At 42.6% G+C, this 27038-nt stretch overlaps 1 protein-coding gene across 2 annotated transcripts in view; it reads left to right on the top strand.

The window, feature by feature from the left end:
• The window catches only part of LOC148535103 (testis-expressed protein 2-like), a 245904-nt gene that overhangs the window by 180010 nt on the left and 38856 nt on the right, over positions 1–27038 (top strand). The window contains exons 3-6 of one of the 2 annotated variants that reach the window (XM_088464936.1): positions 9979–10182; positions 15823–16138; positions 16234–16472; positions 19215–19358. In XM_088464936.1, the coding sequence (XP_088321062.1) occupies positions 9979–10182; positions 15823–16138; positions 16234–16472; positions 19215–19358 (903 nt within the window). Of the gene's footprint in view, positions 1–9978; positions 10183–15822; positions 16139–16233; positions 16473–19211; positions 19359–27038 lie in introns of both variants that reach the window. The other variant, XM_088464935.1, reaches the window with a different exon arrangement.

The raw sequence follows: 27038 nt of genomic DNA, 5'->3' as shown, positions 1-27038 counted from the left end.
TGAGATACAGAGCTATAGTATTGCACAGTATTAGTAATGCACATTGAGATACAGAGGTATAGTACTGCACAGTATTAGTAATGCACAGTGAGATATAGAGCTATAGTATTGCACAGTATAAGTCATGCACAGTGAGATACACAGCTATAGTATTGCACAGTATAAGTCATGCACAGTGACATACAGAGCTATAGTATTGCACAGTATTAGTAATGCACAGCGAGATACAGAGCTATAGTATTGCACAGTGTTAGTCATGCACAGTGAGATACACAGCTATAGTATTGCACAGTATAATTCATGCACAGTGAGATACAGAGCTTTAGTATTGCACAGTATTAGTAATGCACAGTGAGATACACAGCTATAGTATTACACAGTATTAGTAATGCACAGTGAGATACACAGCTATAGTATTACACAGTATTAGTAATGCACAGTGAGATACACAGCTATAGTATTGCACAGTATTAGTAATGCACAGTGAGATACAGAGCTATAGTATTGCACAGTATTAGTAATGCACAGTGAGATACACAGCTACAGTATTGCACAGTATAAGTAATGCACAGTGAGATACAGAGCTACAGTATTGCACAGTATTAGTAATGCACAGTGAGATACAGAGCTATAGTATTGCACAGTATTAGTAATGCACAGTGAGATACAGAGCTATAGTATTGCACAGTATTAGTAATGTACAGTGAGATACAGAGCTATAGTATTGCACAGTATTAGTAATGCACAGTGAGATACACAGCTATAGTATTGCACAGTATTAGTAATGCACAGTGAGATACAGAACTATAGTATTGCACAGTATTAGTCATACACAGTGAGATACAGAGCTATAGTATTGCACAGTATTAGTAATGCACAGTGAGATACAGAGCTATAGTATTGCACAGTATTAGTAATGCACAGTGAGATACAGAGCTATAGTATTGCACAGTATTAGTAATGCACAGTGAGATACAGAGCTATAGTATTGCACAGTATTAGTAATGCACAGTGAGATACAGAGCTATAGTATTGCACAGTATTAGTAATGTACAGTGAGATACAGAGCTATAGTATTGCACAGTATTAGTAATGCACAGTGAGATACACAGCTATAGTATTGCACAGTATTAGTCATGCACAGTGAGATACAGAACTATAGTATTGCACAGTATTAGTCATGCACAGTGAGATACAGAGCTATAGTATTGCACAGTATTAGTAATGTACAGTGAGATACAGAGCTATAGTATTGCACAGTATTAGTAATGTACAGTGAGATACAGAGCTATAGTATTGCACAGTATTAGTAATGTACAGGGAGATACAGAGCTATAGTATTGCACAGTATTAGTAATGTACAGTGAGATACAGAGCTATAGTATTGCACAGTATTAGTCATACACAGTGAGATACAGAGCTATAGTATTGCACAGTATTAGTCATACACAGTGAGATACAGAGCTATAATATTGCACAGTATTAGTCATGCACAGTGAGATACAGAGCTTTAGTATTGCACAGTATTAGTAATGCATAGTGAGATACAGAGCTATAGTATTGCACAGTATAAGTCATGCACAGTGAGATACAGAGCTATAGTATTGCACAGTATTAGTCATGCACAGTGAGATACACAGCTATAGTATTGCACAGTATTAGTCATGCACAGTGAGATACAGAACTATAGTATTGCACAGTATAAGTCATGCACAGTGAGATACAGAACTATAGTATTGCACAGTATAAGTCATGCACAGTGAGATACAGAACTATAGTATTGCACAGTATTAGTAATGCACAGTGAGATACAGAACTATAGTATTGCACAGTATTAGTCATGCACAGTGAGATACAGAACTGTAGTATTGCACAGTATAATTCATGCACAGTGAGATACAGAGCTATAGTATTGCACAGTATTAGTCATGCACAGTGAGATACAGAACTATAGTATTGCACAGTATTAGTTATGCACAGTGAGATACAGAGCTATAGTATTGCACAGTATTAGTAATGCACAGTGAGATACAGAGCTATAGTATTGCACAGTATTAGTAATGCACAGTGAGATACAGAGCTATAGTATTGCACAGTATAATTCATGCACAGTGAGATACAGAGCTATAGTATTGCACAGTATTAGTCATGCACAGTGAGATACAGAACTATAGTATTGCACAGTATTAGTTATGCACAGTGAGATACAGAGCTATAGTATTGCACAGTATTAGTAATGCACAGTGAGATACAGAGCTATAGTATTGCACAGTATTAGTAATGCACAGTGAGATACAGAGCTATAGTATTGCACAGTATTAGTCATGCACAGTGAGATACAGAGCTATAGTATTGCACAGTATTAGTAATGCACAGTGAGATACAGAGCTATAGTATTGCACAGTATAATTCATGCACAGTGAGATACAGAGCTATAGTATTGCACAGTATTAGTAATGCACAGTGAGATACACAGCTACAGTATTGCACAGTATAAGTAATGCACAGTGAGATACAGAGCTATAGTATTGCACAGTATTAGTAATGCACAGTGAGATACAGAGCTATAGTATTGCACAGTATTAGTAATGCACAGTGAGATACAGAGCTATAGTATTGCACAGTATTAGTAATGCACAGTGAGATACAGAGCTATAGTATTGCACAGTATAAGTCATGCACAGTGAGATACAGAGCTATAGTATTGCACAGTATTAGTAATGCACAGTGAGATACAGAGCTATAGTATTGCACAGTATTAGTAATGCACAGTGAGATACAGAGCTATAGTATTACACAGTATTAGTAATGCACAGTGAGATACAGAGCTATAGTATTGCACAGTATTAGTAATGCACAGTGAGCTACACAGCTATAGTATTGCACAGTATTAGTTATGCACAGTGAGATACAGAGCTATAGTATTGCACAGTATTAGTAATGCACAGTGAGATACAGAGGTATAGTACTGCACAGTATTAGTAATGCACAGTGAGATACAGAGCTATAGTATTGCACAGTATAAGTCATGCACAGTGAGATACACAGCTATAGTATTGCACAGTATAAGTCATGCACAGTGAGATACAGAGCTATAGTATTGCACAGTATTAGTAATGCACAGTGAGATACAGAGCTATAGTATTGCACAGTGTTAGTCATGCACAGTGAGATACACAGCTATAGTATTGCACAGTATAATTCATGCACAGTGAGATACAGAGCTATAGTATTGCACAGTATTAGTAATGCACAGTGAGATACACAGCTACAGTATTGCACAGTATAAGTAATGCACAGTGAGATACAGAGCTATAGTATTGCACAGTATTAGTAATGCACAGTGAGATACAGAGCTATAGTATTGCACTGTATTAGTAATGCACAGTGAGATACAGAGCTATAGTATTGCACAGTATTAGTAATGTACAGTGAGATACAGAGCTATAGTATTGCACAGTATTAGTAATGCACAGTGAGATACAGAGCTATAGTATTGCACAGTATTAGTAATGCACAGTGAGATACAGAGCTATAGTATTACACAGTATTAGTAATGCACAGTGAGATACAGAGCTATAGTATTGCACAGTATTAGTAATGCACAGTGAGATACACAGCTATAGTATTGCACAGTATTAGTAATGCACAGTGAGATACAGAGGTATAGTATTGCACAGTATTAGTAATGCACAGTGAGATACACAGCTATAGTATTGCACAGTATAAGTCATACACAGTGAGATACAGAGCTATAGTACTGCACAGTATAATTCATGCACAGGGAGATACAGAACTATAGTATTGCACAGTATTAGTCATGCACAGTGAGATACAGAGCTATAGTATTGCACAGTATTAGTCATGCACAGTGAGATACAGAGCTATAGTATTGCACAGTATTAGTCATGCACAGTGAGATACAGAGCTATAGTATTGCACAGTATTAGTAATGCACAGTGAGATACAGAACTATAGTATTGCACAGTATTAGTAATGCACAGTGAGATACAGAGCTATAGTATTTCACAGCATAAGTCATGCACAGTGAGACACAGAGCTATAGTATTGCACAGTATTAGTAATGCACAATGAGATACAGAGCTATAGTATTGCACAGTATAATTCATGCACAGTGAGATACAGAGCTATAGTATTGCTCAGTATTAGTAATGCACAGTGAGATACAGAACTATAGTACTGCACAGTATTAGTAATGCACAGTGAGATACAGAGCTATAGTATTGCACAGTATAAGTCATGCACAGTGAGATACACAGCTATAGTATTGCACAGTATAAGTCATGCACAGTGAGATACAGAGCTATAGTATTGCACAGTATAAGTCATGCACAGTGAGATACAGAGCTATAGTATTGCACAGTATTAGTAATGCACAGTGAGATACAGAGCTATAGTATTGCACAGTGTTAGTCATGCACAGTGAGATACACAGCTATAGTATTGCACAGTATAATTCATGCACAGTGAGATACAGAGCTATAGTATTGCACAGTATTAGTAATGCACAGTGAGATACACAGCTACAGTATTGCACAGTATAAGTAATGCACAGTGAGATACAGAGCTATAGTATTGCACAGTATTAGTAATGCACAGTGAGATACAGAGCTATAGTATTGCACAGTATTAGTAATGCACAGTGAGATACAGAGCTATAGTATTGCACAGTATTAGTAATGCACAGTGAGATACAGAGCTATAGTATTGCACAGTATAAGTCATGCACAGTGAGATACAGAGCTATAGTATTGCACAGTATTAGTAATGCACAGTGAGATACAGAGCTATAGTATTGCACAGTATTAGTAATGCACAGTGAGATACAGAGCTATAGTATTACACAGTATTAGTAATGCACAGTGAGATACAGAGCTATAGTATTGCACAGTATTAGTAATGCACAGTGAGATACACAGCTATAGTATTGCACAGTATTGGTCATGCACAGTGAGATACAGAGCTATAGTATTGCACAGTATTAGTAATGCACATTGAGATACAGAGGTATAGTACTGCACAGTATTAGTAATGCACAGTGAGATACAGAGCTATAGTATTGCACAGTATAAGTCATGCACAGTGAGATACACAGCTATAGTATTGCACAGTATAAGTCATGCACAGTGACATACAGAGCTATAGTATTGCACAGTATTAGTAATGCACAGCGAGATACAGAGCTATAGTATTGCACAGTGTTAGTCATGCACAGTGAGATACACAGCTATAGTATTGCACAGTATAATTCATGCACAGTGAGATACAGAGCTTTAGTATTGCACAGTATTAGTAATGCACAGTGAGATACACAGCTATAGTATTACACAGTATTAGTAATGCACAGTGAGATACACAGCTATAGTATTACACAGTATTAGTAATGCACAGTGAGATACACAGCTATAGTATTGCACAGTATTAGTAATGCACAGTGAGATACAGAGCTATAGTATTGCACAGTATTAGTAATGCACAGTGAGATACACAGCTACAGTATTGCACAGTATAAGTAATGCACAGTGAGATACAGAGCTACAGTATTGCACAGTATTAGTAATGCACAGTGAGATACAGAGCTATAGTATTGCACAGTATTAGTAATGCACAGTGAGATACAGAGCTATAGTATTGCACAGTATTAGTAATGTACAGTGAGATACAGAGCTATAGTATTGCACAGTATTAGTAATGCACAGTGAGATACACAGCTATAGTATTGCACAGTATTAGTAATGCACAGTGAGATACAGAACTATAGTATTGCACAGTATTAGTCATACACAGTGAGATACAGAGCTATAGTATTGCACAGTATTAGTAATGCACAGTGAGATACAGAGCTATAGTATTGCACAGTATTAGTAATGCACAGTGAGATACAGAGCTATAGTATTGCACAGTATTAGTAATGCACAGTGAGATACAGAGCTATAGTATTGCACAGTATTAGTAATGCACAGTGAGATACAGAGCTATAGTATTGCACAGTATTAGTAATGTACAGTGAGATACAGAGCTATAGTATTGCACAGTATTAGTAATGCACAGTGAGATACACAGCTATAGTATTGCACAGTATTAGTCATGCACAGTGAGATACAGAACTATAGTATTGCACAGTATTAGTCATGCACAGTGAGATACAGAGCTATAGTATTGCACAGTATTAGTAATGTACAGTGAGATACAGAGCTATAGTATTGCACAGTATTAGTAATGTACAGTGAGATACAGAGCTATAGTATTGCACAGTATTAGTAATGTACAGGGAGATACAGAGCTATAGTATTGCACAGTATTAGTAATGTACAGTGAGATACAGAGCTATAGTATTGCACAGTATTAGTCATACACAGTGAGATACAGAGCTATAGTATTGCACAGTATTAGTCATACACAGTGAGATACAGAGCTATAATATTGCACAGTATTAGTCATGCACAGTGAGATACAGAGCTTTAGTATTGCACAGTATTAGTAATGCATAGTGAGATACAGAGCTATAGTATTGCACAGTATAAGTCATGCACAGTGAGATACAGAGCTATAGTATTGCACAGTATTAGTCATGCACAGTGAGATACACAGCTATAGTATTGCACAGTATTAGTCATGCACAGTGAGATACAGAACTATAGTATTGCACAGTATAAGTCATGCACAGTGAGATACAGAACTATAGTATTGCACAGTATAAGTCATGCACAGTGAGATACAGAACTATAGTATTGCACAGTATTAGTAATGCACAGTGAGATACAGAACTATAGTATTGCACAGTATTAGTCATGCACAGTGAGATACAGAACTGTAGTATTGCACAGTATAATTCATGCACAGTGAGATACAGAGCTATAGTATTGCACAGTATTAGTCATGCACAGTGAGATACAGAACTATAGTATTGCACAGTATTAGTTATGCACAGTGAGATACAGAGCTATAGTATTGCACAGTATTAGTAATGCACAGTGAGATACAGAGCTATAGTATTGCACAGTATTAGTAATGCACAGTGAGATACAGAGCTATAGTATTGCACAGTATAATTCATGCACAGTGAGATACAGAGCTATAGTATTGCACAGTATTAGTCATGCACAGTGAGATACAGAACTATAGTATTGCACAGTATTAGTTATGCACAGTGAGATACAGAGCTATAGTATTGCACAGTATTAGTAATGCACAGTGAGATACAGAGCTATAGTATTGCACAGTATTAGTAATGCACAGTGAGATACAGAGCTATAGTATTGCACAGTATTAGTCATGCACAGTGAGATACAGAGCTATAGTATTGCACAGTATTAGTAATGCACAGTGAAATACAGAGCTATAGTATTGCACAGTATTAGTAATGCACAGTGAGATACAGAACTATAGTATTGCACAGTATTAGTAATGCACAGTGAGATACAGAGCTATAGTATTGCACAGTATTAGTAATGCACAGTGAGATACAGAGCTATAGTATTGCACAGTATTAGTAATGCACAGTGAGATACAGAGCTATAGTATTGCACAGTATAAGTCATGCACAGTGAGAAGAACAGCAGTAGAAATGGCCATCACTGTGTCCTCCCGATGCAGCCACTGCTTCCCATAGGTCACTATTCTGTCCTCTTAATACCTTCTGTCTCGCGCTGGTGATAGTGTTGTCTGGCTGGCTGCACCCTGTGGTTGGTCATTACGGCTCTGGGTGGCTGGTTTGTGCCCCCAGGCCTGCAGTAATACAGATGGTGCGTGTGCCAGATTCTCAGTAGGTCCCTGCACAGCTGGGTGGTATCTGGGCTATCTGGAATCTCTGCATTTATCTGTCTGGAACAGTTCATTGGCGGAAATGAGATTTGGGGACCTGAGCCTGACATGTAGCGCCCATGTCGGGTGATAAACGTTCTGTAATGAGACCCAGTTGCCCCATCTCCAACGGTGATTGAGTATACTGTGCAAAATAATGTTAGTTAAATTCATAAAAAAACAGTATGGTGACCATATGTTTTACTTTGTAATGATGCATCTCTTTTCTGTATATTCAGACTGGGGGCAGTGGGTTCTTACAGGGGGTGATGTCCCCAACTCTGTAGTAGGTGTCTTCCTAAGTGGCTTGTCAGTGCTTAAATCCTCTCTACAGACACTATGTATAGAAAGGAACAAATAAGCGGGACAATTTCCTTTGTAAGCACTAAACAATAAGGAACCATAGACGATCCAATAACAGCCCCGAGCCAGGTGACAAGCATTGGGATGCAGTCACAATGCTGACAGTCAAAAGGTCGACACCATAAAGAATGTCCTACTGTACACATGGTTAAAATGTTGACACCCAACATGTCTGCACCTGCAAAATGTCGACACAGTCAAAATGTTGACACATTAAATGACAGTCAAAATGTTAGTTGTTTTTAGGGTAAGGGGTTAGGCTTAAAATTGAGTGTCAGCATTATGTACCTGTCGACACGTTGGCTGACGACATTTCGAAAACACGTACCATTTTGTCAGTGTTGACATTTTGCAAGTCTACACGCTGTGCTTGTCATCAGTCCGAACATATCAACATTTTGCCCTGTCGACAAGTTGTCGGCACCTTTTATGGTGTCTGCATAATGACTGCCGACATTGTGATTGTCGACAAAACATACCAAACCCCAAACATTGTATAACATGAACCACAGCGGGAATATTGACATTCACACAATACTTAATAGACTCATGGGCTGTTCTGAGGCTGGAGGAGCCTTGATAGGTCCCCTAAAGTTTTGCTATGGGTACTATTGAGCATACCTCCTAATAATCCTCCAGTTCGATCTAAAGTCTCGACCAAGGGGACAGTCCAATAAATTTGTGACTTTCCCATATAAAATGGGACAGATATATATTTTTGCCTTAGGATATTTTGGCATTATCCATAGATTACTTTTTACGTAGCTTAGTTACATTTCTCTCAGTGATATCACAGACAGGCAAACTGCAGATTGCCTCCCGCTGTTAATTAGGTTTATTTTTTGTCCTCGTGTAATAAACTGCTCACTGCAGAACTGTCTGTTGGATGTCATCCTCCTGGATGATGAAAAATACTCCGGCATGAAGTAATTGTAAGGATGACTGCACACAATCTCAGTCCCTTCATGCTCCTTTCTCAGAAATGTCGTTTAGCCATGCACACAGACTGCGTACAAAGGGCGGCTGGCACAGCTGAGTGGGCGCGAGCTGCTGTTGTTGGCATTTCAGAGCTGAGGGGCGATATCATCAACAGGGTACACGTTACTGGAATACATTTAAAAATGTTACTGCAGCACAACAATTAAATGTCCTATATCATTATCATGCACCATTTTCACAAACAAAAGCTGCTGTGTACTCACGTACAGTATACACTATGGGCCTGATTAACGTATGTATGGACACAAAGTTGTTGTTTTTTGTGTTAAAGGAGCGATTGTTTGTCATAGCGCATGCACCGGAGCGGCAATGCCCAGTGTGGCAATAGATTAGCGATCACGCACACATAGAAGAACCATTGCTAATACCCCTTTTACACCAAAGTCCCGGGTCTGACCCGGGTTTTGGAACATGTTTCCAACCCGGATCAGACCCGGGACCGTCCCCTTTCACACTGCGGCGCCAACCCGGGTCATGCCATTTACACTGCAGGGTGACATGGGAACAACCCGTGCCCAACCTTGCAAGCTACCCGTGTTGGATCCGGGTTGAGCAGTTTCCACTGACAAAAATCCTGGGTTGATTCGCGTTCATGTGCAAAAACCCGGTATTTTCTTGTCAGGGTCAAAGGAGTATATGTGAGTGACAGGTAGTCAGCTTTTGGGGGTGGTAATGACGGAGGGGGGGCTAGGCGGTTCATTTTGTTTTAACAACTGTAAAAATCTGGACAGCGGCGCCTGAATGTAATGTAATGTAATCGATGAGATAATACATTTCTTTATTGGCTCGCAGGGATGGATGAATGAAATATTTTCTTATGACCCTGAGACCTATCACCCAGCTCTCACCCACTCTGTGTTTGTGATATTGGATGGGACAACCTTAAAACGCTGTTATCCCAAGAGCAACCTGCCTCGAAGGTCCACCTTTGGCGAAGAGATCCCGGAGGCTGACTCGTTTGTCCATCATGAGACCAGTGACTTGACCCATGCCCAGGTAAGAGGTAGAGCGCAAGGCAATGGCAGTGTGATGTGTGTATAGCTGCATACTAGTTCACTACAGGGGCGTTTTAAGAGAGGAGGTGGCCCCTTCTGTGCAGACTCAGTGCGGGCCCCCTCCTTTCTCTTGCGGTGCAGCAGTGGCAGTAGATCCTGGCTACACGCTGTTTTCCCGGGGACAGCAGTACTGCGCATGCGCGAGTCACTGGGAAAATGTCTGCCACCGCCATTTTCCTGTGACTTTTGCTGCTCTGCAACGGGCAGGTAAGTATAAAAAGTTAGTGGGTGAAGGTTGTGCGGTGTGGGACCCCCTGGACCCAGGGACCCGTGTGGACCACTCACCCTGCACTCATTATAGATACGCTCCTGGTCCACTAAGCCAAGCCTGAACGCTACTGTGTTTGAAATAGCCCCAAGGTGTATAATCTATGATGGTATTACTATGCGCCACTCTCAGATGGCGTTTAACGGGTTACACTTACCTGCTTTCAGCTGGGCAGGTCCTCCTCGGACTCCCTCCATCGCTCCGGCTGCTGCGCTGTGTGTTCTCCCCTCCGCAATGCTGCTGCCGGGTAGCGTCTCCCCTCTGTTCCCCGGTGGCACTTGTAAGTGCTTCTTCAATTAACTGCACCGGGGAACGGCGGGGAGAAGCTACCCGGCAGCAACAGCAGCAGCCTTTGCGGCAGGGAGAACATGTTAAAGTTTTTTTTTTTGAAGTTTAGAAAAAAAAACTCCACAATAAAGTTAAAAATAAATAAAAAAATCTTCAGACGGGAGGTCCGGGGTCCGCGGTCCGCGGCTGCAGCCTGTGTACCAGGCGGCCAGGTAGGTAGGAGAGGGAAGCGGAAGGAGGGAGGGAGGGGGAAGGGGGACACACAGAATTACCGCAGCTATAATCACTGCTGCGCATGCGCCGCTTTTGTGAACGTAACGGCGTATGCGCAGCACAGATTCCAGCTGCGGTACGTTAGGACAGATAGGGAAAAGTATCTATTTTCTGAAAAGCTGTTTCTGAAGGCCTCCGCTTCAGAAATGACCAGGAAAATGGGGAAGCAACCATTTTCCCGGAGTTTAGCGCATACGCAGTAGAGCACCATGTTCCCGAGGTCCTGCACATGCACAGTAGTCTGCGGTACAGCACCAGCGCCAACTGCGCCGCAAGAAAAAAGGGGGCCCGCACAGAAACTGCACATGAGCCCCCTCCTCTCTTAATAAACTGGCCCTAGGAGGTGACTTACAGCGGAGAGAAACAAAGAAAAACAGAAGTTACCTTTATTGTGTCAGTAAGGCCGGGTACATATCAGGCGATATATTGGACGATATATCGTTCCGATGTGGATCAGTATGATATATCATCTATATCGCGCGTTCCCGTGCATCGTCAGCGGCGGCGTGCCATCTGATGTGCTGCATGTCAGATGGGGGGACGACGCTAACGACGGGACACAGGTGAATGCGGAATGGAAGGATACACCGAATCGCGCAGTGTGTACGGCCGCCCGATATATCCTTCCATCAGGTGTCGGGTCGGCTGGGATAAACGCTGTTCTGATGTGTACCCGGCCTAAATGATGAGCTTGTCTTCTGGCAGAGAGTTGAGGAGAATGCTCTAATGTGCCAGTAAATGCTGAATTTGTAACCAGACAGGAGGCAGAAGCGAACGTCTGCTAATTCGGATTAAGCCATTGAGATGATAACCGTAACCGGATGCTGCAGCAAATCGAGGAACTGCCCAGTTTGTTGCTATCGATGGCAAAAGAAATAAGTGACACTTATGAAAATATACTTTATGACTGCTTTGCTAATTTGCAGAATACCCGGTACTGACCCTTGGAAAGAGATAAAGTACCGCCCAATCAGCTCCTGACTGTCATTTTTCAAACACAGCCTGTAACATGTCAGTTAGGAGCTGATTGGTTGGTACTTTATCTCGCTGCAAGGCTTAGTACATCTCCCACTCTTTCAACTAAGATTTGTTGAGTAACGAAAACAAATACTAGAGCTAAGTGCAGACTAGGAGGGAGTGGGCCTCACACAGGCCTATAAATACCGCCTGTGGCATGCCTGTTGTGGAGGCACAAATACCAAAGTGGACGTTGGAATGATAGTGAGCTACATTCAGATATATTGCAGCGGGGGAAGCATTTATTCTTCCTGTATATCAGACTGCATGATAAAGCACAGTAGGGATCCTCTCAAAGTCTAAAATTAGTGAAATTCAATAACAATCATCTCTGATTATATACTGTTAAAAAAAATATTATATTTATAATAAAAGATTTATAAAGTCAGCTACTTTTATAGGAAAAAATATGAATTGTTTAGCTTTTCTCATTCCATCCTGACACGTCTTGACGGTTGCTTGGGTCAGTGGTTACGTAGTGCAGACAGGTGTCCTACCATGGTTGCCCACTGGGGGCACTGTTACAATGAAAACTATGGTGCATTTCTCTGCTGAGGAAGCAGTGTGACAGATTCTGTATATTATACTGTAGTTTATTTTCCTGTGTAGACCGAATGTTATATTCGTACTGTGAAGAATTGATAAGAAAAAGAAAGAAATGTCCATAGCAGTGCACTTCAACAAAAAAATGATACATAAAATATAACTTTTAATGGTTTGATACATAATATTTAGGAATTAAAAAGCGAAATATTAAAAGGGGGGGGGTTAGTGTATGTAATGTACGTGAATGTGTAAATAAAATGCGTGCGCTCCTGATCCACTGGATGTCCAGATGTAAATATCAACAATTATTAGACATGTATATTGAACAGGTAAAGATCGTATCCCCTTAATGATATGATTCACAAGTGAGATGGATGTATGATCTATATCAGATATAGATTATATTTAAACAGTGTGAGGGACAGCGTCCTTTTATAACTCTGTAGACATTAATATCTGGTCATTTTTATATATCAAAACAAACGTTTGACAGTATCCACTGTTACAAAGTGGGTAGTTCTTCCTCTGATATCATATATCACACAATGTATCTAGATTGTATCATAAACAATGTATAAAGAATATCTTTTCACTGTTCAAAAAAGCACATATACTGGAGAGTAATTCTCCTATTGATATAATCATTAACCGGTTTTCACTGTATTCCTTCTCCAATCTAAATGAACAGTTCACTCTTTATAAAATAATATCATGCACAGCTAGTAGGATTCTTTGTGTGCACATATGGAGTTCCTTTACTTCTATTATTAAGCCTATTATTGTCCCCTCATACAGACTGTGTGGTTCGTCTTTATAATTATCACTCTTATAGTGATGAGATCTTATGCTTATATCATGGACATTTCATCCTCTTAAATATCCTATAGTTTTAATATGGTCATGTTCCTCTCACAGGGATTTCTGACCTTATTTCTTATATCATATATCACATATCCTCTCATCATTGTATGTGCAAATATTGCTGGGAAATACTTTATGCAAATGTTGAGTATCTTTATTTCCACTGCCCTATTCCAACCACAGATCTCTATGTGCTGAAATACATATCCGGGGGGGGGGGGGGGGGTCCCCTCCTTGATATATGGTTGCACTGAGTAACTGTGTTAGTGATGGTTAATAGTGTTTGTACACTTTATCGTTATTTCAGACTTGTGTTTCCATTACACATAAGTTTAACCACGGCAGCCTCTCATTGATTACACTGCAATACACATGTCTCTGTATATATTTCAACAGCAATCTCCTACTGGTTGCGCTGCTGCATACATATTTTAGTCATTGTTAGGTAGGCATTCCTAATCTCTCAGCGCTCACTAGTAGCGTATCATATCATATTTAGGACATCACAATGTACGGAGCGCCGCTGACCGACGCGGCGTTTCGCTGGATAGCTTGATAAAGTGTACAAACACTATTAACCATCCCTAACATAGTTACTCAGTGCATCCATATATCAAGGAGGGGACCCCCCCGGATATGTATTTCAGCACATAGAGATCTGTGGTTGGAATAGGGCAGTGGAAATAAAGATACTTAACATTTGCATAAAGTATTTCCCAGCAATATTTGCACATACAATGATGAGAGGATATGTGATATATGATATAAGAAATAAGGTCAGAAATCCCTGTGAGAGGAACATGACCATATTAAAACTATAGGATATTTAAGAGGTTGAAATGTCCATGATATAAGCATAAGATCTCATCACTATAAGAGTGATAATTATAAAGACGAACCACACAGTCTGTATGATGGGACAATAATAGGTTTAATAACAGAAGTAAAGGAACTCCATATGTGCACACAAAGAATCCTACTAGCTGTGCATGATATTATTTTATAAAGAGTGAACTGTTCATTTAGATTGGAGAAGGAATACGGTGAAAACCGGTTAATGATTATATCAATAGGAGAATTACTCTCCAGTATATGTGCTTTTTTGAACAGTGAAAAGATATTCTTTATACATTGTTTATGATACAATCTAGATACAATGTGTGATATATAATATCAGAGGAAGAACTACTCACTTGGTAACAGTGGATACAGTCAAACGTTTGTTTTGATATATAAAAATGACCAGATATTAATGTCTACAGAGTTATAAAAGGACGCTGTCCCTCACACTGTTTAAATATAATCTATATCTGATATAGATCATACATCCATCTCACTTGTGAATCATATCATTAAGGGGATACGATCTTTACCTGTTCAATATACATGTCTAATAATTGTTGATATTTACATCTGGACATCCAGTGGATCAGGAGCGCACGCATTTTATTTACACATTCACGTACATTACATACACTTACCCCCCCCCTTTTAATATTTCACTTTTTAATTCCTAAATATTATGTATCAAACCATTAAAAGTTATATTTTATGTATCTTTTTTTGTTGAAGTGCACTGCTATGGACATTTCTTTCTTTTTCTTATCAATTCTTGATATTACATATTGTCCGCGGTAGCACCCCCACTTTTCCATAGGAGAGAGAGTAATTTTTGTGGGGTTCTGAGATAATAATATAAGGGCATACTAGGTGTCTGGTGCAACCGATTACTTCATTCGATATATTCATACTGTACTTGCTTACTAATTGGATCTCCCCTCTGTGTTCACTCCGATATGGTTATAGTGTAGCAAGGTGGAAATAGATCATTTTTTATTTTAACCTATAGGGCAGGGGTTCCCAACCACGGTCCTCAAGGCACACTAACAGTCCAAGTTTTAAGGATAGCCATAGTTGAGCACAGGTGACTTAATTAGAACCTCAGTTATTTTGATTTAACCATCTGTGCTTAAGCATGGATATCACTAAAACCAGGACTGTTAGTGTGCCTTGAGGACCAAGGTTGGGAATCACTGCTATAGGGGGATATATATCGAATCTTAGAGAGGAATAAAAGCCCATAGCAACCAATCGGCTTCTAACTGTCATTTATCTAAGCACAGTCTATAAAGTGACAGAAGCTGATTGTAGATTGGACAGTAAATCAATATCCTGTAAAGATGGCCATTTTGTCTTTCCATTGGTGTAGTTTTGTGTTCAAATGATCTCAGTTCTGTTGTGTTACACTTAGTTCCTGTAGCAGATGATACACTCAGTTCCTGTAACAGAATCACCCCTCTCCCCCGATTGTTATTGTGATTGTTATAGGTCTTTCTGTATCCCTTCGGACTGGCAAAGAAAAGACTTTGGAACAAAAAGTATCCGATCTGCATCCAGCTCTGTGAGAGCGAAGATCTGGACCTCCAGACCCTGGAACCAGGAGACATTGAACCTGAGAGCGGGGAACCTCAGCTGCGGGATACAGAAGACTCCCAGAAGATAACTGGGGAGAGCAAGGCAGGGACATTATATCTGTTTGGCAGAACGGGCAGAGACAAGGAGGAATGGTATCAGCATCTAGTAAGCGCCTCACGTGGCTCCACGGATGGAAAGCCGGATGCCAGCAGAGGTGACAGCAAGACAGGTAAATGATGGCTGATTGCTGAGTAACCCAGTAGTCAGTGGTTGCACTCTCGCTAAAGTCCCCTAAGACTCTTCTTCTGCTTCCAACTCACTCAGGGCCTCTGCCAAACCCTCTGTCGAGCCCGTGCAGCTGGGGGGGTACCAGTAACAGCAGCGGGGAGAGCACAGAGGACATTCCCTACGGGATTAAACCAAGAGACTTGGCAGGGAAAGTCCGGCAGAAGATCCTCCTGGACTACACAGCCTACATATCCCGCTTCATCCCAACAGAGAAAACAAGCCCCATCCCCAGCCCCCATCAGAGCGATGCCAGCAGCCCCACCCCGGGGAAAAAGGTTCTCCTGTACTTACCTATAGTCACACTTTGCAGTGGTTATGTTATTGATCTAATCCAGTGGTTCTCAAACTTGATCCTCAGGACCCCACACAGGTCATGTTTTCCAGGTCATCCAGCAGTTGCACAGGTGTACTCATTACTCACTGACACATTTTAAAAGATCCACAGGTGGAGCTAACTATTTCCCTTGTGATTCTGTGAGGAGACCTGGAAAACATGCACTGTTTGGGGTCCTGAGGACCGTGTTTGAGAACCTGTGATCTACTGATCCATACGTCTGCATGTGCACACTTAGGCAGAGTCGTATTACTGGTGGCGCTACTCGTGGTTCACAAATAAAAATTAAATAGGCAGAAATCACAGTAAGGAACAATTTATGGCAACTAGAACAATTATATGTAAGAATATATTTAAAAAAAAATTCAGATAAAAAATTCTACAACACTGCTCATGTTCATAGTAATATGCAAGGCTGGAAATGACAATAAATGGAAGATGAGGTACCTTCTCCACTTTATTTCTCTCCAAGGCTTGATACATCTTCCCTAGCTAGAATGTCCAGGAGACCCCAAATTAAGAGAACACAGTGCATCCATCTCCCGAGACAGCAGACAACTGCCACAAGGTGGGGCAGCGTCATAGTGCAAACAGCCCCGTCTATCCCAGTAACCATCTAGTGGCGGGGATATGATGTCGCCATTACACTCAAGTAGGCGGAGCTTACTATTGCTTTTGCCCCTCCCGTTTTATTGCTGCAAACCATAAGCCTGCTTTACAATTTGCAAAGATGCTTAGTCATACCCCTTTCCTAGAAAATTTCCTACCCTGACCCAGCTAACACCCGGGAAATTCCCAGGTAGACCCCTTTCAGACATGAGCAGGGTTTTTCATTGTTTTACACAGGAACAGCTGGTGAAAGGTGCAGAGGGACAGTTGGTGAAAGTGGCAGAGGGACAGTTGGTGAAAGTGGCAGAGGGACAGTTGGTGAAAGTGGCAGAGGGACAGCTGGTGAAAGTGGCAGAGTGACAGTTGGTGAAAGTTGCAGAGGGACAGTTGGTGAAAGTGGCAGAGGACAGGTGGTAAAAGCGACAGAGGGACAGGTCACTGAAAATATCTGCCCCTACTCCCTCTCTCTCTCTCCCCAGCTCCTCTCCCATATGCAGGGCTGCCATCAGAAATGGTGGGGCCCGGTACTGACAAAGTACACGGGGCCCCCCCCCAGGGAGAGGGGATGGATGGATATATATATAAAATAAGTTGAAAAAATTAGACCCACATAAAAATTCAGAAAAATCTGATTGAATTGGGTGGGGGGACAGGGATGGCTGGCTGGACTAGGGGGGAGAAGCAAAGGGCAGGGAGGGCTGTCTGGACTGGGGGGGGGGTGAAGGGCAGGGAAGTCTGTCTAGACTAGGAGAGGGACAGGGAAGGCTGGCTGGACTAGTTGGGGAGGCTCAGGGCAGAGTAGGGGGACATGGTAGAGAGGGTTGGCTGGAACAGGAGGGGGAGCACAGGGCAAAGTCAGGCACTATATCTGTACCTGGTGTGCGCTTCTTCAGTTGGCAGCCAGAAACAGCGGCGCGCTGATGGCATATCAGAATCGTGACTGGAAGAGCTGTAGTGTCCACTGCTGCTGCACACATCGGCATTTCCCATAGGCTGCCGGGCCCGAGCCAATCAAAGCTCGCGGATCGGTAGCCAATCAGGAGCGGATGCTCCTGATTGGCTGCCGGTCCGGGGAGCTTTGATTGGATGGTGCCAGACGCCAGCCAATCAGGAGCGGGCCCTCCTGATTGGCTGCCGGTCCGCGAGCCTTAGCTGGCTCGCGGCCGGCACCATATTTGTTAAATTAATGCAGGGACTGTCAGGCATTATATAACTGTACTCCATGGCTGCCGGTGCAGCACCGCAGCCTCCCGGGCCCCCCTCCGTCTATGCTCTCTCCGGGCCCGGGACTCGAGGCCCGGCAGTCCCCCCCTGATGGCGGCCCTGCCCATATGCAGCAAGTGTCATGACAGAGCAGAGCCGTCTCCCTGATGGTGCTGAGGACAGGGGGCCGCTGCTGTCAGTGACAACAGGGGGAGGACCCGCGGCTATCGCCGGTGAATAGAGGGGGAAGGGGACGCTGCTACCTCTGGTGAATAGAGGGGGAGGACCCGCTGCTACCGCCAGTGACTAGAGGGGGGCGGGCCACTGGTGCCACCGGTGACTAGAGGAGGCAGGCCGCTGGTGCCGAGCCTGAGCCAATCACAAGCTGCTTGGTGAAGCCCGGGAGTAAATTCCCGGGCAGCACCATTCAGACATGAGCAGGGTAATTTCCCGGGAAATTCCCTGGTCAATTGCCGGGTAGGTACCTTTCAGGCATACGTGAGATCTCAGTATGTCTGAGAGGGCTATCAGCCAGTAGAGAGCACCACTAATCCCAGCTTTGCTCAAAATTACTTTTTTAAACTTTTTAACACTTGACAGGAAGACGAAATATACAAAACTGAGTATTATTACAGATATATTTCACTATACTCTAAAAGTTGTCATGTTCTGTGATTTCTGTTTCTAATACACTGACACAAACACAGCATAGTTGCTATATGTAGGCCCAGGCTGAGGTTTTTTACAACCCTAGACCTCTTTAGTTGCCCCCCCCCTACTCCTCTGTCCCCCCCCCCGGCTATGTGTTATGTGTGATTGATAAGCAAATGTCTCCAGCCTAATCCAACATCTCACCTTTGTCTCACAGCAGCCTGTGGAGTTCTCTCCTTCCAGTAACCCTCACGTCTGCTGGATAAACGCCTTCATTGGACGGACTTTCTGGGACTTCCTGAGGGAGAAATATTGGGAGGAGATGGTGGCCAACAAAATACAGAAAAAGCTCACTAAAATCAAGGTGGCATTCTTAGCAGACATAGATATGCACTGTGTTCAAGCTGTTTTCTATGAAGTATCGCTGTGGTATCAGACATTATAGGCCAAATGTAATAGCCTGCGGGTCGCAGCAAGTGCAGAGATATCAGTGATTTAGCCGCAAGTTTTAAAGTGACATTTTTTTTAAAAGGGAAAGTGATGCTGTAAAGCAAAACATAATGGCCCTCATTCAGACCCACTCGCAAGCGGGCGCACGTACGTTAGGCGTACGTACAAAAATATTTAAATTCAATGGCTCGCTCGTATTTTCGTTCGCATCTAAAATTCCTCCCAAAACTCTGACGACCCCTCCTCTAACTAACGAGCGTACAAAATAGCGAGCGTACATCCCCGAAATGGCTTGAAAGGAACGCACGCACAAGTATAAACAGGAAGTGGCCTTGTCAGATGTCGATTACCTGCTCCTTTATTCTGCCTACCTCCATCAATCGTATCATGCCAATCAATGTATCAATTAGCTTAATTGTTTGTTTTTTTCAACACAATGCAAGAAACTTTACTCTTGTCCGTGTTTGTGTTTACCCGCAGAATACGTACGGATGAAACATTCGCTTTTATTGTTCAAAAAACATGTGAACCACAATTAAACAATTGTACTATTGCTGTGGATCCCCGCATATTTCCCTGGGTTCATTTCTTTATTTAAATTTGCTTACGCATGTCACTGCATCAAGCCTATCCTAACTCTCCAGAGATTTCTGGCCCTGTCGAACACATGACTCATGCACTAACCAATAAAATTGCTCCTGTTAATTTCCAAAATACATTAGCCAATCAGAAAATTTTTACACACTTTATCAAAAATGATTTTTAAGAAAAACACCATTGCCATCATGAGAGCCTCCGCATTCACCAGGCGCGAGCTGCTGGTGCTTACGGAGGTCATGGATCGCCGGATCACCAGCCAGCCTCAACCCATGACCAACCGGCAGAAGCGCTCCGCGTATGCGGAGGCACGGTCCCGCCTGCGGTCCTTCGGCTCACGCCGCAACATCGGGCAGCTGGAGCGCAGGTGGTCCGACCTGCAACGGCGAACGCCCCGCTTGCTGGCATGCTTTCGCATGCAGATCCTGGCAAGTAAGTGTTATGTATTGTGGTTTTAATGTTTGTGTTTGTGGGGCAAACTGCGTGTGCATGTTTTCCTGTCTGTTCTATTTATTATTTGTACTCATATCTGCGTGTGCATGTTTTCCTGTCTGTTCTATTTATTATTTGTACTCATATCTGCGTGTGCATGTTTTCCTGTCTGTTCTATTTATTATTTGTACTCATATCTGCGTGTGCATGTTTTCCTGTCTGTTCTATTTATTATTTGTACTCATATCTGCGTGTGCATGTTTTCCTGTCTGTTCTATTTATTATTTGTACTCATATCTGCGTGTGCATGTTTTCCTGTCTGTTCTATTTATTATTTGTACTCATATCTGCGTGTGCATGTTTTCCTGTCTGTTCTATTTATTATTTGTACTCATATCTGCGTGTGCATGTTTTCCTGTCTGTTCTATTTATTATTTGTACTCATATCTGCGTGTGCATGTTTCCCCTCTATTTCTGATTTATTAATTCTACTGCTATTTGGCTTATTTGTTTTTTGTTTTTTTTTATTTTTAGTTTGGTTGCCCGGATTTGTCCATAAACTAAACGCAATTTCTTTGACATATTTTAGGGGGACAGCCAAGACTCCGCCGTCACCGTCCGTCCAGACGGCGTTCCCGGCCACTATCCCCAACCCCCAGCCAACACTCCACCCCAAATCTTTCCCCTATTCCCCACTCCTCCCCATCCTTCCCAGACCCTCTCCCGGAAATGTCGGGCCTCCTTCCCCTCCGTCCCACTTCCCCCTCTCCTCCACCCACCCCTCTTCCAATTACCCCCTCCCCGGAGTCCATCATAACTCCGCCCCATTCTTTGGGTAATGACGGATCCTCCGAGGAGGATCATGGAGGTTTGCCCGGAGCTCCCGTTTTGTCTCCCGGTATGTTTTTTTTTTTTTTTTTTTAAAGCACAAACTGTTTGTATGTAATCATGTGTCGTGCCTTTCTTCGTGTTTTTGTGGCTTGACTTTTGGTGATTGTGAAGGTTTGCCTTTACCTCTTCCTGGTGATTTAAACATACACATATCATACCTGTGGGAATTTGTACCTAGGCCTTGTATTTTTGCCAGCCCCCCCTTTTTTTTTTTGGTTTTGGGTTTAGGAGTGATTTGGTTGTGTTTTTTTTTTTTTATGTGGATTCCCTATTGTTGTATTAACCCACACACTTTTCTCACCCACAGAGGAACAGAGGCGTCGGCAAGAGGTGGCGGATGTTGTGGGGCAGATGCGCCAACATGTCATCGGCATTCTGGTGGCCCTCGACCGGCTGTCTGGCCTCCTTCGGCATTAGTTTTTTTATTTTTGTTCTATTTTCCAATTAAATTTATTAAGACAAATATACGTTGTGGCTCATTTTTAAAAACCCAAACCAAGATAGTTTAGCCTGACATAAGTAGACTGTTCCTGCAAGGATTTCCCTTTTTTAAAAGTTAGATTGTGTTTTGTCTTTGTATGTCAAACAGACACAAGAAACACATAACAGTAACAATGTCATTTCCCTTTTTGGGTGTAGTGTCAATTACATATTTCTACATTTTCCAGGTTCCTACTTGGTGCGCAAGCTGCTTAGGCCAATCTTACAAATCCCAAGGTTGGGCCAGGCTTCCTTTTGGTGTGGATTGTGAAGCTGAAAACATATTTCAGTTTAGCTCAACTGGCGTCAGTACTGGATTACCCCTTAGTCAAATGTAACTTGTGTTAACCTGGTTACACTTGCTGTTAACGTCCCAAAAAAGGAAGACCATTTCACTCTCCAAACATTTATTCACAACATAACAGAGAAAACAAAGTGGTCACTCCCAAAAAAAAAACACAGTGATAAATTCAAATACAACACATACCAAGAAATAATTAAATAAAAACACAAAATCAAGAACTGGTTGACGAAGGACCATGCCAACATGATTCCACAAACATGGCGTTGCGATATGGGTTCCAGAATATATGCCCAAAAGGACCAGATCCAGGTTTGGTAAGGGTAGCAGGAAGTAGTGAGCGTTGGAGTGCCAAAGATTATGTGAACAAACAGAAGATGGTGAGAAAAATAAAAATAAATTAGATGTTCGCAAACAAACACAAACACATTAGGTATAAACACTGGAGTTTTGTTCAAACTTACCTAAAAAATCTGGCCACCACATCATCGCGTATGGCCCCCCCACATACTGACCTTCGAAAAAACCTCGGGGGGGCCATCCTCAGGTAAGGCATCCTCTGGCTGCATTGGGACACCACTCCTTATGGCAATGTTGTGAAATATCCCACACAGGACCACAATTTTAGACACCATATCCGGCACATACATGAGCTCGCCACCAGAGCGGTGGAGGCATCTGAATCGGCCTTTTAAAAGGCCGATACAGCGCTCCACCACTTGCCTGGTGGCTGTAAGTGCGGAATTATACGCACTTTGTGGCCCTGGTGTGGGAGCCAAATAAGGAGTGAGCAGCCAGGACATGCAAGGGTATCCACTGTCTCCTGTGAACAAAAATAGACCACATCAGGAACACTGTGTATCAAGCTTAACATTGTTATGTACTAAAGGTCTCCACTTACCCAGAAGCCACGCATCACCAGCTTGTAGGTTGGTTAATTTCTGCCATATCCCTGATTGCCGGATGACGAAGGAGTCATGAGCACTTCCGGGTAATTTAGCATTCAGGGACAGGATCTGGAGGGAGGCATCACATACCACCATTACATTCAGGGAGTGATAGTGTTTACGGTTTCTAAATATTGCCTCCAGCCGTGCTGGAGGCTGAAGTGGTATGTGAGTACCATCCACAACCCCTATGATGTGTGGGAAGCCAGCTATTTGGTAAAAATTGGCCTTGGCCACACTAAGGGCACCCATATCCAAAGGCATTTTAATAAAATGATGGAGGTGCTTGAAAAGTGCCTCCATCACTGCCCTCAGGATCCGGGAAAAGGAGGATTGGGAGATGCCCGCCACTATTCCCACCGTTGTTTGAAACGATCCTGAGGCACAGAAATGTAACACCGCCATAAATTGCGTCAGTGGTGGTATTGCTGTTGGACTGTCAATTTGCCGCTCAAGATCACTTTCTATTAATGAGAGAGTGTCTATGATGATTTTGGGAGGTAGACGGTAGCGTCTTAAAACCTCATCATCGGGCATTCCAAAAAGGGTGACACGTGTTCGAAATATCTGGGGCCTTGCATGCCTACGATGCCTACGCCTGGGACGAGTTTGAGGTTGGTCGTCTTCCGGGAGCAGGGCCAGAACAATTCGCCCCAGATCTACCTGAAATTCAAAGTTTACAATGTAAGGCTTTTGAGCCACCCCAAAAGTAAGAAAAAACAACTTAGCTTTCTGATACCATCCATAGCTGCTTACATGCCGGGGTATTGTCATGATACGTATAAACTGTAAAAAAGCCAAAAATGAGACTTCAAAAATTTAGAGGGTGAATTTTTTTTTTTCAAATTGTTGCAAGCCAACACAGAAAATAGCCGAAACACACATTTGGCCATCGATGAAAACGACATTGCACACCGTACGTCAAATAGGGTTCAAATGGACCCCAAAAATGGAAAAGGGAAAAGCAAAACTGGATTACATGATGAATAAGCCGCCAAAAATGCGTTAATTAGTTCGCAAATGCAAGTCACTACACCAACAGTCAAAAATGCGGTAATTAATTCGCAAATGCAAGTCACTACACCAACAGTCAAAAATGCGGTAATTAATTCGCAAATGCAAGTCACTACACCAACAGTCAAAAATGCGGTAATTAATTCGCAAATGCAAGTCACTACACCAACAGTCAAAAATGCGGTAATTAATTCGCAAATGCAAGACAAAAAATGGACTTACCCAACTCGAATATATAAGATTTCCCAAAAAAACGTCTTTGGGTCCGAAAGCCAAAAAAAACTAAAAAAGATGAAATGAGTGTTAAAAAAATTAACTAACCACAAAACAGAAGAAGACACCAATTGCCCACAAATTTGACTGCACAAAACTTACCAAATCAGGAAAGGATGTGGAAAAAAGGAAAAAAATGCGAACGGAAAAACAAAAGAACTGTAGCAAAAACAAACAAAAAACCAACTCTGCCAAATCCTCCAACCGCAAACAACCAAATCCAAACAACTTAACCGCCAACAATCCAACAACCCCACCTCGACTCCACACACACCAAGCCATAAATAGTGTTTATTTTCCCGCACAAATTAAGGATGAATCATAGGGACGCACAATCAATGATGCGGCCGCAAACAAAGGACGCATGTATAAATACGTCACGAAATCACATTGAATTTCTGGTTGATTTCATTCTGGAAGCAGAAACATGGCTTCAGACCAGGGAAACAATGGCCAAAAATCCGGCGGTAAGGCCTTCATGCATTTTGTCTCCATGATTATTTTAAAACAAATATATTGGTCAAGTTGTGAAGTGGCTAAATCTGCATATTTACCCAAATAGGTGAGGAGGATGACATGGAAGAGACTGCTGGCCCCAATCAACCCGCCAAAGCTGCCAAAAAAAAAAGGCAGCCACATTTCACAAGCAAGGAGATGGAGGTTTTGATCCAGAAGTGCATTGACATCCTGCCCCAGGCAGCCAGGAATATGAGCCAAAGCCAGAAGTGGAGAATGTGGGAGGAGGTCGCCGTTGCTGTCAATAGGGTGGGTGATTATGTCCGTCTAGCCCGGGATGTCAAACGGCGGTAAGTAAACACTTTCCCATCCTATAAACAAACCCCATTGTAAAAAAAAGGATAATGGTTCCAATTTCATTCCACAGATGGGCAGACTTCAAATATCGTCTCAAACAAAAACTTGCCGACAGGGCTAGGCATGCAAGGGGGACAGGTGGGGGTCCCACCCCTGTGTCATTGGAGTTGACAGACTTAGAAGAGATGGCACAGGGGTGTGTGCAGGCTGTGGAGGTGTTTGGCGTGTCCAACATGGATACGGACATGCCAGACTTTGCGGCTCCTCATGTTGGCCAAGGTAAGTCTTGTGATGTCACCAACTCTGAAATGCTATTGTGCCAATATGTAGATTCTAATGTGAGTCTTTTCTCAAATTTCCTAACAGAGACAGAGGCGGATGAGTCTGCTCCAGAGGGGAGCCTTGGCCGCAGAATTTCTGCTGGCTCTGCAGGGGAGGAACCAGTACATCCGGCTGAGGACCCTGCAGAAGCCAGTCCAGGGCGTGCCCCCTCGCAGGCAGTGGGCCTCCTCACAGAACTCAATTTTAAATCGGATTTCCATACGGAGATTCTGCAGAGGATGGACGCCAGTCTGATACGGGTGGCTGAGGCCCTGGAGCAAAATGCTGCGGCCAACGTGACCATTGCTCAGGCCCTGGCGGAAAATACCAGGGCCAACATCCGCATCGCCGATGCCCTGGAGCAGCTCGTTCGCCAGCACATGGTGGAGCCGACCTCCCTTCCTGCCGGAACATCCGGATCCTCCACCTCTGGCACAACATCAGCCAATCCTCCAAATGTGCCTAGCCCTGTGCCTAGTCCAGAGGCCACAACATCTGCCTCTGGACAGGCCAGCCCGATGGCATCCCGGACCCGGTCTGGCGCCCACCCTCACCCAGCCAAACGGGCGAGAAAACGGTGACAGCAATGGCGACTTTTCCCACACTCCTTCTGTGCTTGGCTCATATTCCTTTCTGGTCAAAATTTCCCTCTCCTTTCTTGTGAAATGTTTTTAATTTTGGTATTTACGTTTATGTTACCAGTTATGGCTTTTTTTTTTTTTTTATCAAATATCTTTGCCACAAAAAAAGGCAACAAATTATTAGGCCAATTTGTTTGTGTTTAAACAATAAATTAAAAACAAAAAACTGACATTGTATTGTGACATTATTGTACAAATGGGTTACATTTAATCCTGGCCCTAAAGGCAAAAACTGACCCTCTTAAAACAAAAAAAAGGCCTCTTTAAGGAACGTTTCAAAAATCACATAGCGATGCAAATTCCACAGTAAACCAAAAAAAAGGGGAGCTAATTAAAAGATGATGACATTATTGTTACAATAGGCCATAACCAACAAATTGTGGCCAAAATAAAACCCCAAAAATGTACGCTAATTGATTGTGTAATCATGACATTAGCAGCTCTGATTTCCACCTGCGTACGCTTTTGTGCTATCCCAAAAAACTGCTTTCCAAACACATACCAAGCCGGATTTCAATCCAACACTAATTACTTTACTGACCAGCCGCGATTAATCGCAGCACCATCGTGGAGTCCCGGGACGGAGGAGAAGGCCATCGCCAATGTGGTCGAGTAATCCTGACCCTAAGCTGTGCGAGCATTTGGAAGGGAAAGCGGATGTTTCAGTGACGTATGAGACGGTCCGAACACATTTGACGTTCGCATCTGCTAATGTATGTACGCCCCAAAAACGCCTCGCCACGCCTGCGTTTTTTCATCTCCACCCCCGTCAACACCCAAAAACGCCCTGTTCTGTCAATCACATTTGACATGTCACTTCCTGTACGCTATTTTAGGAACGAGAGAAAAAAAAAACGCAATCTGCCGTACGCACATGCGCAGTG

This window comes from Taudactylus pleione, unplaced genomic scaffold (genome assembly GCF_031769625.1).
Source record: "Taudactylus pleione unplaced genomic scaffold, aTauple2 ptg000061l, whole genome shotgun sequence".
Taxonomy (NCBI): Eukaryota; Metazoa; Chordata; class Amphibia; order Anura; family Myobatrachidae; genus Taudactylus; species Taudactylus pleione.
Note: the sequence above shows the minus strand (reverse complement) of the source record. Positions and strands in the feature narration are given on the sequence as shown.